The sequence below is a fragment of the Microchirus variegatus genome, assembly GCF_963457635.1.
Source record: "Microchirus variegatus genome assembly, chromosome: 9".
Classification (NCBI taxonomy): Eukaryota; Metazoa; Chordata; class Actinopteri; order Pleuronectiformes; family Soleidae; genus Microchirus; species Microchirus variegatus.
The window spans coordinates 4,445,995-4,466,271 of NC_139810.1; the positions used below are offsets into that span (position 1 = coordinate 4,445,995).

Below are 20,277 nucleotides of genomic sequence, written 5' to 3' on the forward strand. Positions count from 1 at the left end.
CAGAACATTACATTTTCTGAAAGTAAATGCTTCGGTAGGTAAATGTAGAGAAGAGACATTTTCACATTTTCTTTTCTGTTTTTTTTTCTTCTCTACTTCCTTTCCCTATTTTTAGGAATTTTAGATTCCTTTCTGTGTATTTTTACGTCCAGGTGAGACACGTTTTTGCGGGACAAAGTCATCACAGTTAGCACGTGAAACAAAGACATCGCAGCTAGCTTGTAAAACAAAGACATTGCAGCGGGGTCGTACCTTTGTTCCCCGGTTCCTATGTTCCCCGTTTTTCCCAAAAAAGGTCCTATGTTCCCCACTTTGTGGAAGCCTGGGTGTGGAGCTCCAGGGTAAAGGGTTAGGGTTAGGGTAGGGTCAGGGTCAGGGTCAGGGTAAGGTCCTATGTTCCCCGGGTCCTTTTGGGTGAAAGCGGGGAACATAGGACCCTTTTTTAGAGAAAGGGTCCTATGTTCCCCGGTCACATACAAAGCGGGGAACATAGGACCCGGGGAACATAGATACGGTCTCCATTGCAGCTAGCTTGTAAAATTAGGCCTAGTGTAGAAGCAACTCACGAGTGAACGTGAGATCACCGTTAAAGACGAGAGTTTTTATATCAACACTGTGTTTGAAGATTTGAGCTAACTGTGGCTCCTGTGTGTCATGAAGCCATATTTGTAGACACTACTGGACAGAAACTATTTTCAGTTTTAACTCCAGACTCAAGAAATGCTGAATTTGCTTTACAGGATCTATAAGTCAGTGATATCTTACCAACATTTAACACATCCAGCTCCATCCAAGCATAAATGAAACGCAGAAGGATACAGTTTTCGTTGCCAACGCGGTTCTTTGGAGGCCCCGGCATGTTGAGCAGGACGAGTTTTGCCTCCTTGGACTTCTTCATGATGACCTCATTTAGCCTCACTGCCGTGTGCATGCGCCTCAAATCGGACTGGTTCCTGACGCGAGAAACATCACATCAGACTGGAGACGACACTTAGCTTCTCATATCAATTTTCTTTAGCGTTAATACTCACAGGTGTTCCCATTCCCTGAAGCGTGTTTGGAGGGAAATAATAATGATAATAAGTGGATTAAATTAGGGCTGTCAAAATTTTTTAATTTCATTAATTATCATTCGTAAATATGCCAGAAAAATTCTCATTTTCTCTTTATATTGTTGTAGGAACGGAGAGATAAAGTATGTGAAAATATAAATGTAAAGAACAATAAAATACTGTTACTTTTTTTTAAAGTAAATAACTTAAACAAAAAAACTATACAAACTTAGTAATTACATTACATTGTAAAGAAGACAATATAAATATATAGAAAAAATAAAATACTGTAAATAACTTTAAAAAAATTATACATTGCACTGTAAATAACTCACATTACATACAAAATATAAAGTATAGAAGTTAAATAGTTTTCTTGGGGGTACTAAACCTACAGCAGGAAATTCCTCATCAGCACCTTTGAAGCACTGCTTCTACTAGTTAGCGTTAGCGTCAGAATGCTAGCTGACGCTATTAATTATTAACGTGTTAATTCCACAAATTAATCATCCTGCGTTAACGCGTTAATTTTGACAGCCCTAGATTAAATATAGTATGTGTGATATTGTCACGGATGAAGTACTGTAAGTCTCTAAAGCATTGGTTCTCAAAGTGCGGCCCGCAAGCCAATGGCGGCCCGCAGAAACATTTCTGGCGGCCCGCAATGAATTACAGTTGATAGTTTTAATCCAGGAGCTACTAAGCTTGTTAAATGTTTATTTGAAATTACTGGATACAGACCAATAAGTGTAAACTGTAGAACTGTATTTAATATGTCATCAAATTTTGGACGACATACTATAGTACAACGTTTTTGTCAAATTTTGGACCAAAAAACTTTTTCCCCCCAAAATTTTAAAATTTTGAACGACATAGTATAGTATGTCGTTTTTGTCAAATTTTGGACCAAAATTAAATAAATCAAATTTTGGACGACATAGTTATTAGAAAATGGGATTTTTTTCAGTTTTTAAAATTATTTTTTTCCTTTGACAGCCCTCAGTCCAATGTCCGGTACCTAAATTGGCCCTCAGGTATCAAAACTTTGAGAACCCCTGCTCTAAAGCATGTGGTTACACGTGTGTCCACCAGATCTACGGACACATTCAGGACAAACTTGTCGTCGATGAACGGGGTCATTGTCAGTGGTCTGGGTTCACAACACAAACCTCGGAACAGCGGTCACTGACCCGTGTCCTCATATGTGTGTAATGTGTCATGTGTGCTTGTTGTGCAGCAGGGGTCACTCACGGCTTCATGTTGAAGAGGTCTTTGCCCGGCTCTGGGCTCACCGCGAGAAGGTTCTTCCCCTTGTTGTCGGTCCAGGCGGCCGGGGACGTGGGACTCGTGGGGCTGGTCGGCGTCGAGGCGTTCTTACCGTGCACCAGCTGCACCTGTTTTGAGTTGGAGACAGCCACAGACTGAGAGAGAGGGACATAACAGTGTGACAACACGATGAAAGAGAGGGAAGGGACACGGTGTCAGTTAAGGTGAAACTTGGAGGAAGCCGGTGGGAAATCGCAGAGCAGCCGCTGTGTGGAAAAACATTGCTGTCATTGTTATTTTCACAACATACATTCAAAAATAAGAGCGTTTCTGTCCAGTTTGATTCCGTGTGAACTACACATGATCCCCGGAGCATAACACTCTCCAGCCCAGATGGTGATAGACTCTTCGTTTGATAAAAAGAGACAACAAAGGAAACACTAACCATGGACACCTGCTTTGGGTTGTATGAGGAAGTCCAGTGGTCGCACATTCCTACAACTAAGCAGTCAAAGAATACAAGGAAACACAATAGAGGGCAATTCCCTGATGAAAAATCATATGACTTGTTTAAGTATGAAGGGAACAATAAAGCGAAGCAGTTCTTCACATATGTGCAATGCAATAGGTATGAAGTGTCTGGTTAGTTTCCTCTGACTGCTGCTCACTGGATATGTTCTCTTTTTTTGGACTTTAAACCCTAGAAATGAATGTGCAATAAAAATCCCAGTGGATTTGCAGTTTCTGGAAGACATCACCCAGTCCATCTGCCAACAATGAGCATGTCACGTAGGTTTGAACCTCCGCAGGTTGTCTTTTCATTGTCATTGTCATTTTGGGTCACGCATTTTTAAATTTAGAAAAAGGGAGAATTTAACTATTTTGGCTTTTGTAAAGAAAGCCAAACTATATATATAAAAAAATTAAATAATATAAACATTATACAAATTTTAAAATATACGTTTAACCGGTGAGACATGTTTTTTTGCGGGACAAAGACATCGCAACAAACTTGTTAACAAAGACATCGCAGCTAGCTCATAAAACAAAGACATCGCAGGTAGCTCGTAAAACAAAGACATCGCAGTTAGCTCGTAAAACAAAGACATCGCAGCTAGCTCGTAAAACAAACACATCGCAGCTCGCTCGTAAAACAAAGACATCGCAGCTTGCTCGTAAAACAAAGACACCGCAGCTAACTCGTAAAACAAAGACATTGCAGCTAACTCGTAAAACAAAGACATTGCAGCTAACTCGTAAAACAAACACATTGCAGCTAGCTCATAAAAACAAAGACATCGCAGCTAGCTTGTAAAACAAAGACATCGCAGCTAGCTCGTAAAACAAACACATCGCAGCTAGCTCATAAAACAAAGACATCGCAGCTAGCTCATAAAACAAACACATCGCAGCTAGCTCGTAAAACAAAGACATCGCAGCTAGCTCGTAAAACAAAGACATCGCAGCTAGCTCGTAAAACAAAGACATCGCAGCTCGCTCGTAAAACAAAGACATCGCAGCTAGCTCGTAAAACAAACACATTGCAGCTAACTCGTAAAACAAAGACATTGCAGCTAGGGTTGCCACCCGTCCCGTAAAATACGGAATCGTCCTTTATTTGGCAATTAAATGTCGCGTCCCGTATTGGTTTGTTCCGTATTTCCTTAAATATCCAATCCACATGTCTGTCACACACACATCAACACTAAAGATAAAGATGAAAATAAAACACAGGGAATAATAAGGCCAGCAAACTTGTCGTGGCGGGATCTACGCAGGATCTCGGCCGCCCCGGCTCCGGCCCTCTGTGTGCGTGCTGCTGTCACGGTTGCCTAGCAACAGACGCCGCACATCGGTGCTGCTCACAGTTAACTAAAGACATCAGCTCATCTGATTAATCGGTTATTCCCTTAATTACAACTAAACTAAAGCTCTTCTACAAAAAGATTGAGACCACGGAGTGAAAACAATGAAAAGTGCGCTGTTAAGAGTTGTCGTCATCGCATGTCATCGCGACTGTACCGATCCTCGTCATAAAGATTATTATTGGATGTAAAGATAAAACTGCGTGTAGAGAAACAATCCAGTCTGTGCTGATACGGAAAGATCGCTTGGAGGAAAAGCGCAGAGCGCAGCAGCGACGCACAACACAGCAGAGAGAGAGAAGCCACAGTGCAGGTGCGGTGCGCAGAAAAAAAGGCCCGTCTGCACCAGATGAGGGGGCGCACTCTATATTATAATATACTATAATTGCAATGCCTTGTCTTTAGTGAGGTAAGTACACACAGTCCCTGCCATAACAAAATTAGAAGAAAAAAAAACAATGGTACAGAATTAGCACAATAACTTATTTCGGTTTTCTGGTTTCGGCCAACTGTTTCCTGATTTTCGGTGCATCCCTAGTTATATTGCTCTTGCCAATAAAGACATTTCATGTTCATGTGTTCCCCCAGCTGCTTCCCAAAGTAGATGTTTTCTGTAATACAGAGTTCTGTAATGTTTTGCGTTACTTGGCCTTACTTCATGAGTCACCATAATGGTCCTTCCAAAAGCCTCAGAATGCCCCATTTTTACCTAAAATTTTCAAATGCTCCACACCAACCCGCCTCCGCCCGGTCGCTCCGCTCCCTCGCCATGTACTCACCATAGTGAAATTTTACTAGAAAATCCCCCGACACCCTTACAACACACGTGTCTAGATGTCCTAGATTAGTCGGCTCCGTGGTGGTCATGGCCCTGAGGAGCCGCGGTGGGGCGTCCCTTATTTTAATTTCTGAAAGGTGGCAACCCTAATTGCAGCTAACTCGTAAAACAAAGACATTGCAGCTAGCTCGTAAAACAAACACATCGCAGCTAGCTCATAAAACAAAGACATCGCAGCTAGCTCGTAAAACAAACACATCGCAGCTAGCTCCTAAAACAAAGACATTGCAGCTAGCTCGTAAAAAAAACACATCGCAGCTAGCTCCTAAAAACAAAGACATCGCAGCTAGCTCGTAAAAACAAAGACATCGCAGCTAGCTCGTAAAAACAAAGACATCGCAGCTAGCTCGTAAAAACAAAGACCTCGCAGCTAGCTCGTAAAACAAAGACATCGCAGCTAACTTGTAAAACAAAGACATCACAGTATGCTTGCAAAACAAAAGCACTAGTGTAGGAGCAGGTGCAGCAACTCACAAGTGAACGGGAGATAACAGTTTAAGGCGCAGAGAGTTTAAAAAAAAATAAAAGAAAAAAAAGAAATTCATAATATGCTTTCAAACGCTGTTCTTACCTTTCCAATGTTATATATTATTTACAGTATTGACAGTATTTTTTCCCATTACCTCGTCTTCTGGTTTTTCTGCCACACTGGTTCCCTCCTCAGCGCTGTGCTGGACACGTAAACCAGGCGGGTTCTTACGGCGAATGGACCCACGGGATGAATCGGTGATGCTCTGTATCTGTAGTCATATATAAAAAGAATAATTAATGAGTAAAGAGATGGAAAAGCTTCATTTTGTAATTTCCCTGCAGAATCGAGTTCCTCCCCTCAGATCTGTGCAAAACAAGTCCACACACACACACCTCATTATGAACCAATTTCCCGCTCCAGCTGAGACCGAGCGATAATGGAAAATGTGTGCGTTAACGAACTTTTATGATGACAGGAAATAACGCACAAATCATCTTTTGTTTTAAAAGGTGTGAAGCCACCCGACATTTAACCCAGGTCACACAGAGATTTTAACCTCAAATAAGACGGTGGAATAAAACACTTGTTTCCAATTTTCACCTTCACTTTCACAAGCGTCTTTGCTCTTCGGTCTGCAGAACTCGGGTATGTGTGTTAATGTTCTTTTACGGTTTGCTAAACCTTATCTACATAAATATAAGTGTTTTGAATAATTGTATTTACAGCTCCAGTAAACGTTGCTCACCTCTCTCTCCTTCTCGTTCTTCGTCAGGTGCATTTGCTTGAGGATCTGCGATCGTTGCTCCATTATTAGCGTCTTCTCGTACGTGTAGGCTGAGATGTCGCCGTCAAGCTAAAAAAAAAGCCCCAAAAACATAGTCTTGTGAAGTCGTGTTACTGCATGTCGATACAGACTCCTTTGTCCAAAACAAAGCTCCAGGTGTATGTGAACGGGACCATATGTATGTTCCCCGCGTCCTATGTTCCCCGCTTTGTATGTGACCGGGGAACATAGGACCCTCTCTCTAAAAAAGGGTCCTATGTTCCCCGCTGTTCACCCAAAGGGTCCTACGTTCCCTGCTTTGTATGAGACCGGGGAACATAGGACCCATTCTCTAAAAAAGGGTTCTATGTTCCCCACTGTTCACCCAAAAGGACCCGGGGAACATAGGACCCTACCCCTTACCCTAACCCTAACCCTTACCCTTACCCTAACCCTAACCCTAACCCTAACCCTAACCCTAACCCTCTACACTGGAGCTCCATACCCAGGCTTCCACAAAGTGGGGAACATAGGACCCTTTTTTTAAAAAGAAGGTCCGATGCTCCCCGATCGGGGAACATAGGACCCGGGGAACATAGGTACGACCCCTATGTGAACAGTGTGTCAGACGGATTCCTCACCATCTCCACCACTTCCACCTCAGCACTGATGCGTAGATGATAGAGGAAGGTGATGAGGTCTTTCTTCATCTGGATACTGTTATCATCCATCTGAGCGACGGTGAAAATGCGGATCTTGCACTTCCTCCACACCTTTGAGTCAAAACAGGAACAATTCAATTCAATTGTATTTGTATTAGCACCAAATCATAACACGTTATCTTAAGGCACTGTGCACATAGACAACATCCTGCAGCGCAGAGAAACCAAACCATCCACACAATGAGCAAACACTAGAGGCATCAGTGGAGAGAAAAAAACTCCCTTTTTAACTAGTGCTGGGCACTAGGTTAACACACAACGGCACGTTTCCATGACGACTGACCGGAAAAAGACTCGTGTGACGTCATGTTTACGTGCCACGAGTCCAGGCACCGTTTACCAGTTAGCTCCATTAGCTCCTTTAGTGGCGCTAGCATGCCTACAGTTGAACTGGAGCGGTCTGTTTATTAAACGAAAATAGCATTGCTACAAATAACCAGCGTACCTGTGTACTGCGTATGTGTGCCTCTGTTTTTAACGTTTAGCGTTACTTTAGAGACTAATTTTAACAATCCGGAGTCATGTAAACATAACGTCACGCGCGCCTTTTCCCGGTCAGTCGTCAGGGAAACATGTTGTGCATTAACATGCGTTAAAGGTGCATTATGTGATGAAACTAAATCAACTGGCCATAAAATCCTCCTCATATGTCACAGAGACTCAGGAATAATGTTCATATAACAAACTGAACTCACCAACAACAACAGTACAGCATTAAAAAAAACATTTTGCAGACTGCAAATCATGTTTATGTTTTGAAGTCATGTTTTGGCATGTGGCGCCACCTACCGCCGTCTATCAATCATTGCAGTCAGTAGAGTCTCAGCTGCCGAGCAACCACGGGTTGCGTCAGAAAAACAAAACCTAAAAGACCTCGGTATTTTGAATTTGAATGTAGTAACCGTTTTTGGCCACATTCTTACATATGGCACCTTTAATGTTGACGCCGTTAACCGCCACTATCGTGCTAACGTGCCCATCACTACTTATTACAGACGAAGAAATCTCTGACAGAACCAGACTCAAAGATGTGAAGCCATCTGCCTTGACCAGTTGCGGTGAAAGGGAAAAATGGGGGCCAGAGGAGAGAACACTTGTTGATAATGAACGATCACCGCACATGAGTTTTACGTCATTTTTCCCCAATTGCTTCCCCACCTTATGTTGGCGCAGCAGGAAGGGCAGCAGCATCAGCATGCCTCCGTCGTGCACAATCCACCACACGTCTATGTGGCCTTCAGTGAAGCGCTCTCCGTTGGACGGGTAGCTGGAGATATTCTTCGGGACCAACAAGGCCAGACTGGCAACGGTTGTCTCTCTGACCACCTCTGCAAAAGCACAGAGGGAACGTTTTTGAACAGATACATCATTAAAAACAAACTTTCGTCAAAGAACCAGCTAAACTGTTCATTTGTGCCAACATCATTGCACAAGGGTTTTCTAATCATCCAATAGCCTTCTAACGCCATTAGCAAACACAATGTACCATTAGAACACTGGAAATGGGCTTCTATACACCTATGTACATATTTTGTACGTTTGCAGCTAGGATAGTCGTTTACCACATTTACAATGTACAGAATGTATTTATGATTCATTTAATGTTACATTAATTGAAAAAAAGAGTGCTTTTCATTCAAAAATAAGGACATTTCTAAGTGACCCCAAACTTTTGAACGGTAGTGTACGTAGGGTGCAAATCGTAAATCAAAAATGGACACCAAAATTCAAAATGGCCGACTTCCTGTTAAGTTAAGGCCATGGTTACGGTCGACTTTTTTGTTCATCTTGGTCTGTGACATCTTCCCACCAAGTTTCATGAAATTCGGTGAACTTCAATTTTGCCATTGAGCCAATATGCCAAGTGACCCCAAACTTTTGAACGGTAGTGTATAAACATAAAAACAGTTCAATGACGCAAAATAAATCCAAACTTTTCACTCATGACCAAAAAAAACCGTACCAATAAAGTTCCTGAAGTGCTGGTGACACTCGGGCTGTTTCCAGTTCCGGGGCCAGCTGACCATCACGGTGTTGTGCTTCAGCCCGCCCAGGCCTCCGACCTGGATCAGGTGGGACGTTCCGTCTCGCAGGTTGGAGGTGACCACCTGTGAGAACCCCTTCACCTTCTCCGTCTCCATCAACTTACGCAAGGACTGCAGAGACACGCGGAGCTGCCGGTGAGTCATCGCAGTGGTTGATACGGTCAGAGAAGCAGAACGAGGCTACGCTGCACTGACCTGGTCTGCCCTCTGTGCTTCAGTGTGGTTGTCGAGGAAGGTGCCTTGAACCGTGGTACCGACGATGGTCAGACCTTTTCCCGCCTTCAGCTGATTAGTCAGAGACAGAAGACGAGGCTGCTCTACGTTCTGCTCGGCGTCCACGCTCACCAGGACCAGGACCTGAGGCCTGAGAGTGAAAGAAGCCAGTAAATCATCATCGTTTCGCCGAAATTCAACGTAAAACATGATTAAAATGGATACTTGGGGTGAATTCCAATTCCTTGCTTAACCCTCAATCTCAAAAATGTGCGCTCCCTCTAGTGCAAGTGCTGTCCCGATTCTCAGAAAAATTAAGTTGAGGGGCAAGTTTAAGGGCTGTATTGCCCTCAATATTGCGATTTTCCGAGACCACCCTTGGGAGCAAGGGCTACCCAGAATGCATTGCGTTTTCATACGACAAAGATGGCGCAGAAAGCAGCGAAACGAGTACGCTAGAAATTAAGTATTTTCTTTGTTAATAGAGATATAAAAATGATGAAAAACATTGTGTTATCTTAGTTTAGGCCCATATTATGGATTACTGACGTCATTGTTGCGTAACATTTATTTATATTTTACGATCTTTTGTCAATAGCCGGCCGGTGTGGTTTACTTTTCAATAAGTCGTGGTGTGTGGTAACTGTCAGCTGAATATGTCCGTGGTTGTGGTATTTGTATGAGTATCATTTTATAACTAACTGACAACCTAATAACTTGACTGACAAACGGATCGTAATAAATAATTGTGACGTAAATGTGTTCTTCTTCTTCCTCTTTTTTGGAGTTGACAGACTGGACGCAGCTTTCGCGTTATTCTGCCCCCTACAGTCTGAAGACGGATCTGCATTTAAGGGGTGTCCCATTTCTAAGTGACAAAATAAGGGCCAGTTAAGATTAAGGGTTGAGCTTGAGGGTTAAGATAGGAATTGGAATTGGCCCATGGCGTCGACTGACCTCCAGTTCTTGGTGTGTGGCGGTCCCTCCTCCAGCCTCATGAGGGCAAAGCGAGCAGCGCTCAGCGAGATGCCACGTATCCCATCACCCCACTCCTTCTCAGCCCTGATACAGAACACAATCATACTTTCATTGCAAATGCACTGTATGCATGTAATCTACTGTACGTGGTCTGGGTCACGCTTTTCCACAGCCGCGCAAGCGCAAAGGTTCTCTATGACGCTAGCGCACCTACATCTACATCAGCTACAGCTTGAGTCCACGTAGACCGTAAACACTGACCAACACGCTAGGGTTAGGGTGAGGTGACACTCCCTGTTGATGGTTCACTCTTGTTTTGGTCAAAGCAGACAACATAGAAGGACGGTAACCATGGAAACTCCCATACAACTCAGCGCTCAAAGAATACAAATCCAATGAACGCTCATACAAAAAAAACTCAAACTAACGGTCACATGCTGTCATAATGATCACTTACCCGCGGAACTCTATGTATTTGTAGATGCAGGTCGCGATGCCCATGGCTACTATGGCGTAATACCAGGAGCAGATGAACATGAGCGACAGGCACAAACTCATGCCCAGGAAAGACAGAGCCCTGCAGGAGACAGGAGGTCACATGATGAGTGGTGTCTGATCGGAGTTATTCAGGAGGCTGCAAATCACTGACAGCAACAGAATGAAAAGCAACGACCACGTCCTGTAAACTGTTTTATGTGTAGTGTGATCTTCAGGTGGTGGTTCATTACTGTTCAAAAGTTTGGGCTCACTTAGAAATGTCCTTATTTTTTAAGGAAAAGTACTTTTTTTTCAATGAGTGGATATATAATAATAATATAATAAGGCATATTGGCATAGTTCACGGACCCGCGCGTTGCTTAAGAGCTCAATGGCAAAATTGAGTTTCACCGAATTTCATGAAACTTGATGGGAAGATGTCATAGACCAAGATGAACAAAAAAGTCGAATGTAACCATGGCCTCAACTCAACAGGAAGTCGGACATTTTGAATGGTGTGAAAACACCGCCTTGAATGGCAGACTCTTTGTCTATTGGAGGAATGCAAAGCTGCTAAGGTATGAATGTGGAGGGCTCACTTTGCTCGGGGTCTTTATCCAGCTAGGATCACTCCTTTGAAGATTGACCTTTTCCTTGCAACGAAAATAAAAACTTCGGCCGGCAGAAGTTTCTCTATTTCAATCTTCACCAGCAGCAGAGAATTTCCACAACAGGGCTCACTTAGAAATGTCCTTATTTTTTAAGGAAAAACACTTTTTTTTACCCCAATGAATATAACTACAACTATTCTAGCTGCAAACATCTCGTTTTTAACCAGACCAGAAATATGTACATAGGTGTATAGAGGCCCATTTCCAGTGATCTAAACCCTTGTGCAATGATGTTAGCACAGCTGAAAACAGTTTTGCTGGTTCTTTGACGAAAGGGCAAAATTATTATTTGGAATAAAAATCATTATTTCTAATCTTGTGTCAATGTCTTGACTACATTTTCTATTCATTTTGCAACTCTTTTGATGAATAAAAGTGTGACTTTTAATGGAAAACACAACAAAATTGTATAGGTGAGCCCAAACTTTTGAACGGTAGTGTAAGTTGACACACAAACTCACCAGTGGTAGAACTTAAAGCGCGGCCTCCAGTTTGGCGTCCTGAGCAGAGTCTGCAGTGCACAGGCCAGGTTGACAAACATGTAGCACATCAAGAAGAACCTGCAGGGAGACGAAGGGAGACGAGAACGACATTGAAGAGAACAAGAGCGCAGAGAAGTAATAAAAAGTCATAAGTACAGGAATTAAAACACAGCACAGCGCTGTATTTACATGGAGAGAATAGGCGCGACCGCATCCAGGGAGGCGATGATGATGCCAATCTCACAGATGCTGGCCGTGAGCAGCAGAGCCCACGTGGGCTCCCCATTCGCTTTGCCGTGTCCAAAAACCTGCAGCGACATGACACCACACGTGGACAACATCAAATCCAACGCACAAATTATTCAGATTCTAGCATAGTTTTAAAACTGACTGGAGCTCTGATGGTCACTGAGACCAATTATAAACATACACTACCGTTCAAAAGTTTGGGCTCACCTATACAATTTGTTTGTGTTTTCCATTGAAAGTCAAACTTTTATTCATCAAAAGAGTTGCAAAATTAATAGAAAACATAGTCAAGACATTGACAAGATTAGAAATAATTATTTTTATTCCAAATAATCATTTTGGCCTTTCGTCAAAGAACCAGCAAAACTGTTTTCAGCTGTGCTAACATCATTGCACAAGGGTTTTCTAATCATCCAATAGTCTTCTAACGCCATTAGCAAACACAATGTACCATTAGAACACTGGAAATGGGCCTCTATACACCTATGTACATATTCCATTAAAAACCAGCTAGAATAGTCGTTTACCACATTAACAATGTATAGGGTGTATTTATGATTCATTTACTGTTATATTTATTGAAAAAAAGTGCTTTTCCTTCAAAAATAAGGACATTTCTAAGTGAGCCCAAACGTTTGAACGGCAGTGTATTACAATTGTTGTATCTTATAGTGAAAACATTTACATAAACCTCCACACAGCAGAGAGAACTCACTCTCAGAAACGGGATGATGCCGTCCCTCGCGATGGCCTGTAAGAGGCGTGGCGCTCCCGTCAGACTCTGAAGCCCAGCGCCACAGGTGGAGAAGAAGGAGCCAAACACAATGACCCAGGGAGACGGCCACGCCAGTGTACCGATCACCAGGTTACCACTGACCCCCTCCCCAAACCTGTGCAGAGACAATCTCATTTGTCATGTTGTGTCCTCATTTATTTGTATTGATAACATGGCTCTTCAGTCAAGTACGGTGTGGTGTAATAAAGTACAGTCTGAAATATGGGAGAATGTATGTATATCAAGTAATGTTAAATAAAAAAAAAAACATTCAAGTGAAGAACAAGAACTCACAGCTGTACGTTAAATATACAAATTTAACATTTCCTTACTTGTCCCTGAGAACCACTCCTTCTATACAGGCACCAAACAGCACCACACAGGACATGTCTGCAGTATAACTGTGAAGGAATAATACATACAAGACTAATTCATGATTGTTGTCAAATTCTGGACGACATACTAAAGTATGACGTTTTTGTCAAATTTTGGACGACATATTTAAGTGTAACCTTTTTGGCAATTTTGGAAGACTTACTAAAGTGTGATTTTTTTTTGTAAAATTTTGGACAACATTACTTTTTGTCAAATTTTGGACATACTAAATATATGACTTTTTTGTCAAATTTTGGACGACATACGAAATATATGACTTTTTTGTCAAATTTTGGAAGACTTACTTAAGTGTGATTTTTTTGTCAAATTTTGGACGACATACCGGAGTATGACTAAAGTGTGATTTTTATGTCAAATTTTGGACAACATACTAAAGTATGACTTTTTGTCAAATTTTGGAAGACTTACTAAAGTGTGACTTTTTTGTCAAATTCTGGACAACATTACTCTTTGTCAAATTTTGGACGACATACTAAATTGTAATTTTTTTGTCCAATTTTTGACGACATACTAAAGTGTGACTTTTTATCAAGTTTTGGAAGACATACTAGTATTATTTTATTTTTCAAATTTTGGATTTTCTTTTACTTTTTGTCAAATTTTGGACGACTTACTAAAGTATGAGTTTTTTTGTCACATTTTGTAACGATATGAAAACAAAAGATCATATCAGCATTAAAGAGTTTTCCAGTGACTTGGGGGCACTGAAGGATACACACAGTAGACGTGGTGGTAATGGCTGCGATGGTGCCGATGGGGATCGACTTCTGAGCGTCACGCAGGTCCCCGGAGCGGTTGGAGCCGGCCATGATGCCTGTGATAGGGTCAAATAATCAGAAAGGTTCTGCTTTAGTTTTCCTTCTTCCTCTGTGTCCACCGTAGTCACACAGTGCAACTCAAGACTTCCACTCTTCTCAAACAGGATTCACAGCATATGAACTCATACTTCCGGAGCTAATTTGCTGAAAATGTGAACATCCTAGTAAGGAAGATACAGATAAGAGCACCTTGTTACTTTGTAAGAGAATATTTTTGACAGATAATACATTAGGGGAGCTTGAACAGAGGACTTGGTGTTAACTCGTTAAAGTACAGTTCACAGAAACAAAACCTTCTGTCCCATACCCACATCTGAGGACTTAAGACAACAGCTGGCTGGCATTTTGAAATGCATGTGTAAGACGTGGCTTTCCTTCATTTTTGACGGGGTTCACATACATAAAAGCTTCTGAAACGTGGCATGGTCAGGTCTGACAAAAAAGTCATAGTCCAGTATGACTTCCAAAATTTGACAAAAAAAATACACTTTAGTATGACGTCTAAAATTTGACAAAAAATTACACTTTAGTATGTCGTCCAAAATTTGACAAAAAAGTAATTCTCCGGTATGTCGTCCAAAATTTGACAGAAAGTAATGTTGTCCAAAATTTGACAAAAAGTAATTATTTAGTATGTCGTCCAAAATTTGAAAAAGAAATTACACTTTGGTATGTCATCCAAAATTTGACAAAAGTCATTCACCGGTATGTCGTCCAAAATTTGACAAAAAAGTTACACTTTAGTATGTCGTCCAAAATTTGACAAAAACGTCACACTTTAGTATGTCGTCCAGAATTTGACAAAAAAGTTACACTTTAGTATGTTGTCCAAAATTTGACAAAAACATCACACTTTAGTATGTCGTCCAAAATTTGACAAAAACGTCACACTTTAGTATGTCGTCCAGAATTTGACAAAAGAGTTACATTTTAGTATATCGTCCAGAATTTGACAAAAAGTAATTCTTTAGTATGTCATCCAAAATATGACAAAAGTCATTCACCGGTATGTCGTCCAAAATCTGACAAAAAGTAATGTTATCCAAAATTTGACAGAAAAGTCATTTATTTAGTATGTCGTCCAAAATTTGACAAAAAAGTTAAACTTAAGTATGTCGTCCAAAATTTGACAAAAACGTCACACTTTAGTATGTCGTCCAGAATTTGACAAAAAAGTTACATTTTAGTATATCGTCCAGAATTTGACAAAAAAGTCAAAAAAGTCAAAAAAGTGAGATATTGGTTCCCATAGTTCCTGGACCCGTGCGTTGCTCAAAATTGAGTTACACAGAATTTCCTCGAAACTTGGTGGGAAGATGTTATAGACCGAGATGAACAAAAAAGTCAAACTTGTCCGAGCAGCAGTACACAGCAGTGTGGTTCAGTGCATGATGATGCTCACCTGTGACAGACGGGAAGTAAATCCCCACCAGCAGGGTGAAGAAGCTGGTGATGTCGGCCAGAACATAGCGGTTGGAGCTGGTTGTGGGACTGTCTGGGTCCACGTCAGACACAATCCCTCGCTTTTCCAGGATCACCCCTTTCTCCAGGTAGTTACCAAACAGGTTTTCTGAAAACAGGCGAGGATTTGATCGACGGCTGGCGCTCAGCCATGTCATTATTTAAGAGACGACAGATGAGGCGTCTCTCACCTGCCAGGATGCCACTGGTGACTCCCGGGATTCCCTGTATCTCGGTGACGTTGTTGTTGGTGAAGTATTCATCGCACGTGGCGTTGAGGGACTCGGAATCACAGAAGGAGCGCCACAGTTTTGTGGTGACCGTCTCGTTGTCTATGTCGATGACCTTTGCGCACACGTCGTAACCTTTAGAGACGAGAGTTCGATTCCCTAAGAGGCAGACCCTGCGAAGGAAGTCGACAATTCATCGAACGCTTTCATGTGTTTTTGAATGAATCAGTTCGCAGAAAGTAAACACTGCGATTTTCACAACCAGTCGTTCACATTGTGTCATCGGTTTGGCTTTTGCTGCAGAAGGCATTCCTTCACTTTCCTGCATGTAAGACGACAGCCTGATTTACGACACAATTTCACAGCTCGCCGCATGACGTCGACTCAGTCACAGCCAAGAGCAGCTGGTGCGAGTGGAACACATGTTTCTGCTTGTGCTGAAAACGATAATCTGTTTGAGCTTTCGGGACAGTTTTATGCTAATTTTAATTGAAGAAAACACGTCTGGATATGAGTCACATTTACGTCCAATTTGAATCTGAGAAAAGAGGATTAAGGCCACATGTCATTTTTTTTAAACAAAACAATAATAGCCAGAGGAAAAGTCTGATTCTGATATTCAGACTTTTTTCTCAGTATTCTGAGATTAAAGTCTGAATTCTGACAGAAAAAAAGCCAAAATTCTGAGATAAAATGTACATTTTATTCTCAGAATGCTGAGATAAAAGTTTAATCTCTGTGTTCAGACTTTAATCTCAGATTTCTAACTTGTTTCCTCAGTATTCTGACTTTAATCTAAGAATTCAAGCTTTTTAAAAAAATCATTTTGTTTACATGTGGCCCTAACCCTCTTCTGTAGAATCAAGTAAGGAGGTTACTTTTAAAATAGTTCATAGTTAATTTAAAAAAGGAACAATGAATATTAGTGTGTATATGTATGTACGTATATTAGTTGTATATTGACGGCGTCAACGTTAATGTACATTAACGCATGATGCGTTTCCATGACGACTGACCGGAAAAGACGCGTGTGACGTCATGTTTACGTGACTCCCGATTGTTAAAATGAGTCTCTAAAGTAACGCAAAACTTTAAAAACAGAGGCACACATACGCAGTACACAGGTACGCTGGTTATTTGTAGCGCTGCTCTTTTCGTTTAATAGACAAACTGCTCCAGTTCCACTGTAGGCACGCTAACGGCGCTAAAGGAGCTAACGCAGCTAATGGAGCTAACTGGTAAACGGTGCCTGGACTCCAGTCTAGTGAGACTGAAGAAAAAACAGCTGTTTGACCAGCAGATCATCAGGTCACTTACGGGAAGACGGGCGGGTCGATGGCCGTCTTGATGATCCCGGCATAAACGGCCACGATTGAGAGGATGACACAGGCGAGGAAGACCAGCGCCAGCTTGTTGACATATTTCACCCCCACAAACACCACCAGCGCCATTAAGCTGAGAACAATGGTGCCGTACACTCGCATGTTGTTGAGGAGCGCCGCCTCCGCCTCCGCCCCCTCCAGGCCCTCGATCTTAAAGACGGCTGCCTGAGGAACAATGTAAATCTGAAACAACGGGAAGATGGAGGGAGAAACAAGAACGGTGAAACCATGAGAGGTGCTGCTGTATACGTACGTACAAACATCCCCTCAGTCGGGTCTGATAGTTTTGCTTGTCAGAACCCGATTTTCAGGTGAATAAATAATAATTTCAACAAGAAATTTTAAAGCCCTTTTAATTTTAAAGGCACCATATGTAAGATTGTGGCCAAAAACGGTTACTACACTCAAATTGAAAATACCGAGGTCTTTTAGGTCTCGTTTTTCCGCCATTGTAGCTCAGACTTAACTGGCAACCTGTGGTTGCTCGGCAACTGAGACTCTACTGACTGCAATGATTGGTAGATGGCGGTAGGTGGCGCCACATGACGCCAAAACATGATTTCAGAACATAAACATGATTTGCAGTCTGCAAAAGATTTTTTTTAATGCGAACTTTTTGGCTGCACTGTTGTTGTTGGTGAGTTCAATATGTTATATGAATATTATTCCTGAGTCTCTGTGACATATCAGGATGATTTTATGGCCAGTTGCTTTAGATTTATTACATAATGCACCTTTAAGTTCAATGATTAGATACAACTTAAAGGACTCATATTATAACCTATTTCTCCAAGTTAACCTAGTCCCCTGGTGTCCTAATGAACATGTCTGTGACATGCTTTGGTCAAAAGCACCACAGCAGTTCAATCACTCTGCCAAAACAGCCTCTTTCAGAACGCTCTCTTTTGAGTGCCTGTCTCTTTAAATATGCAAATGAGACACAGGAAACTACGTCAGCGCCACTGAGGCTAACGGCAGCTAACAGCAGTTAGCATTTGGAAAAGCCATCATTGGCCAACTCTAGCCGGCACATTGCCGTCATATATAAAATGTAAATCCTCTGAGGCTGGAAGTTTGTGTAGAACTCTGTGCTGCACTGTGCAGACAAGAATAGAACACAGACTATTGCCCTCGCCTGCACTCTCACGTTTTTTAGGGACAAAACGGAGCTCAGAGAGACAACAGTTCCAGGAATGTCTCATTGTGACATAGCAATGAGTGCGGAAGTCAACATGTCGTGTTTTATCTCCTGTACTTAGACTGAGGAGGACCACAAAAACATGACTGTGTCACACTCCAGAGTCCCAAATAAAAGTATTACAATGATTAAAAAGTTAGATAGTTTGCATAATATGTCCCCTTTAATGATGAAATAAGTGAGGCAACCTACCAGCAGAATTTCAATGCAGCCAAGAATATACATGGCACCTGCAAAAGTGGTGCCTAAGTAGAAGCAGATCCCAACGGCTCCACCAAACTCAGGCCCCAGCGAGCGGGAGATCATGTAGTACGAGCCTCCAGCTGTGAGGGCGCACACACAGAAGAGTCAGTCTGTTCAGCAGCGTTCTGTCAATCACACTCACTCACATAATACAACTCACCTGGTACAACACCATTCGTTGCAATGGCACTCATGGAGATGGCTGTGAGCATGGTCTGTGAAAAGAAACCAAAATATACAAGATCAACTGCCAGATAGTGAATACCCATGACTGTGATTGTGTAAGTGGTTTTACCACTTTAAAATAACAATAAAAAACAAACAAACAGCTCCTTACAATAAGTTTTTAATTATTTACTTTTTATGTGGGGAACTGCATTCTAAAGGTCAAGGCCCGATTCACAGGAGCAAATTTGTTCTTAATGTAACGTCTATCTCTATTTTTACTGCTATGTTTGCGAAATCTAATATGGCTTTAAATTGGTAAACCTTCAAAGTCTCGTATGTAACATTAGCAACAGAGACGTCGTTTTAGTATAGGGTGAATTCCAATTCCTTGCTTAACCCTCAATTTCAAAAATGCTCCCTCTAGTGCAAGTGCTGTCCCGATTCTCAGAAAAATTAAGTTGAGGGGCAAGTTTAAGGGCTGTATCGCCCTCAATATTGAGATTTTTTCCGAGACCACCCTTGGGAGCAAGGGCTACCCAGAATGCATTGCGTGTTTTGACAAAACAAAGATGGCGCAGAAAGCAGCGAAACGAGTACGCTACAAATTAAGTATTTTCTTTGTTAATAGAGATATAAAAATGATGAAAACCATTGTATTATCTTAGTTTAGGCCCATATTATGGATAACTGACGTCATTGTTGCGTAACATTTATTTTTATTTTACGATCTTTTGTCAATAGCCGGCCGGTGCGGACAAGCGATCGTTTGCTATGGTTTACTTTTCAATAAGCCGTGGTGTGTGGCTTATTATCAGCTGAATATGTCCGTGGTTGTGGTATTTGTATGAGTATCATCTTATAACTAACTGACGACCTAATAACTTGACTGACAAACGGATCGTAATAAATAATTGTGACGTAAATGTGTTCTTCTTCTTCCTCTTTTTTGGAGTTGACAGACTGGACGCAGCTTTCGCGTTATTCTGCCCCCTACAGTCTGAAGACGGATCTGCATTTAAGGGGTGTCCCATTTCTAAGTGACAAAATAACCCTCAACACTTGGTTTTGAGGGCCAGTTAAGATTAAGGGTTGAGCTTGAGGGTTAAGATAGGAATTGGAATTGGCCCTTACTCACCGTGGAGCAACACATGAAGACGATTACGAAGGAGCCGAAAACGCCTCCGATCCCAACCATCCAGGTCATCCGCAGGAAGAGGATCACGCCAAAAATGTTCTGGATGCACGGCAAGTACACGCCCATCAGAGTGCCCAACTGTGGCGCCTGGCAAACACAACAACAAGCTGCTTCAAAAATAAATATATATAATATACAATATACACATTAGATTGTTTTCTGCTGGTGAAATAAAGGTTAAACTCTTGTCGGTTTGGATTTCTTCTTCAGTTTTTTTCTTTAAAGGTCAAGTGGAGTGAGATTTCTTCTTTGTTGGTTTATGAGTTGGGTTAATGAACCTTAGTTTACGACCCTAACCCTTGTTCGACCTCTATTACG

At 41.8% G+C, this 20,277-nt stretch overlaps 1 protein-coding gene across 1 annotated transcript in view; it reads right to left on the reverse strand.

Moving 5' to 3' along the window:
• The window catches only part of slc12a5b (solute carrier family 12 member 5b), a gene marked incomplete at both ends in the record, with an annotated part of 42,789 nt that overhangs the window by 1,467 nt on the left and 21,045 nt on the right, over positions 1-20,277 (reverse strand). Inside the window, 22 exons of the mRNA XM_083895584.1 lie at positions 820-953; positions 1,032-1,046; positions 2,304-2,473; positions 5,645-5,761; positions 6,239-6,346; positions 6,898-7,029; positions 8,137-8,306; positions 8,942-9,134; positions 9,219-9,387; positions 10,194-10,298; positions 10,672-10,791; positions 11,824-11,922; positions 12,034-12,152; positions 12,809-12,983; positions 13,201-13,258; positions 13,980-14,078; positions 15,485-15,652; positions 15,735-15,946; positions 17,091-17,338; positions 18,546-18,676; positions 18,757-18,811; positions 19,900-20,046. Of these exons, the coding sequence (XP_083751710.1) occupies positions 820-953; positions 1,032-1,046; positions 2,304-2,473; positions 5,645-5,761; positions 6,239-6,346; positions 6,898-7,029; positions 8,137-8,306; positions 8,942-9,134; positions 9,219-9,387; positions 10,194-10,298; positions 10,672-10,791; positions 11,824-11,922; positions 12,034-12,152; positions 12,809-12,983; positions 13,201-13,258; positions 13,980-14,078; positions 15,485-15,652; positions 15,735-15,946; positions 17,091-17,338; positions 18,546-18,676; positions 18,757-18,811; positions 19,900-20,046 (2,944 nt within the window). The remainder of the gene's footprint in view (positions 1-819; positions 954-1,031; positions 1,047-2,303; positions 2,474-5,644; positions 5,762-6,238; positions 6,347-6,897; positions 7,030-8,136; positions 8,307-8,941; positions 9,135-9,218; positions 9,388-10,193; positions 10,299-10,671; positions 10,792-11,823; positions 11,923-12,033; positions 12,153-12,808; positions 12,984-13,200; positions 13,259-13,979; positions 14,079-15,484; positions 15,653-15,734; positions 15,947-17,090; positions 17,339-18,545; positions 18,677-18,756; positions 18,812-19,899; positions 20,047-20,277) is intronic.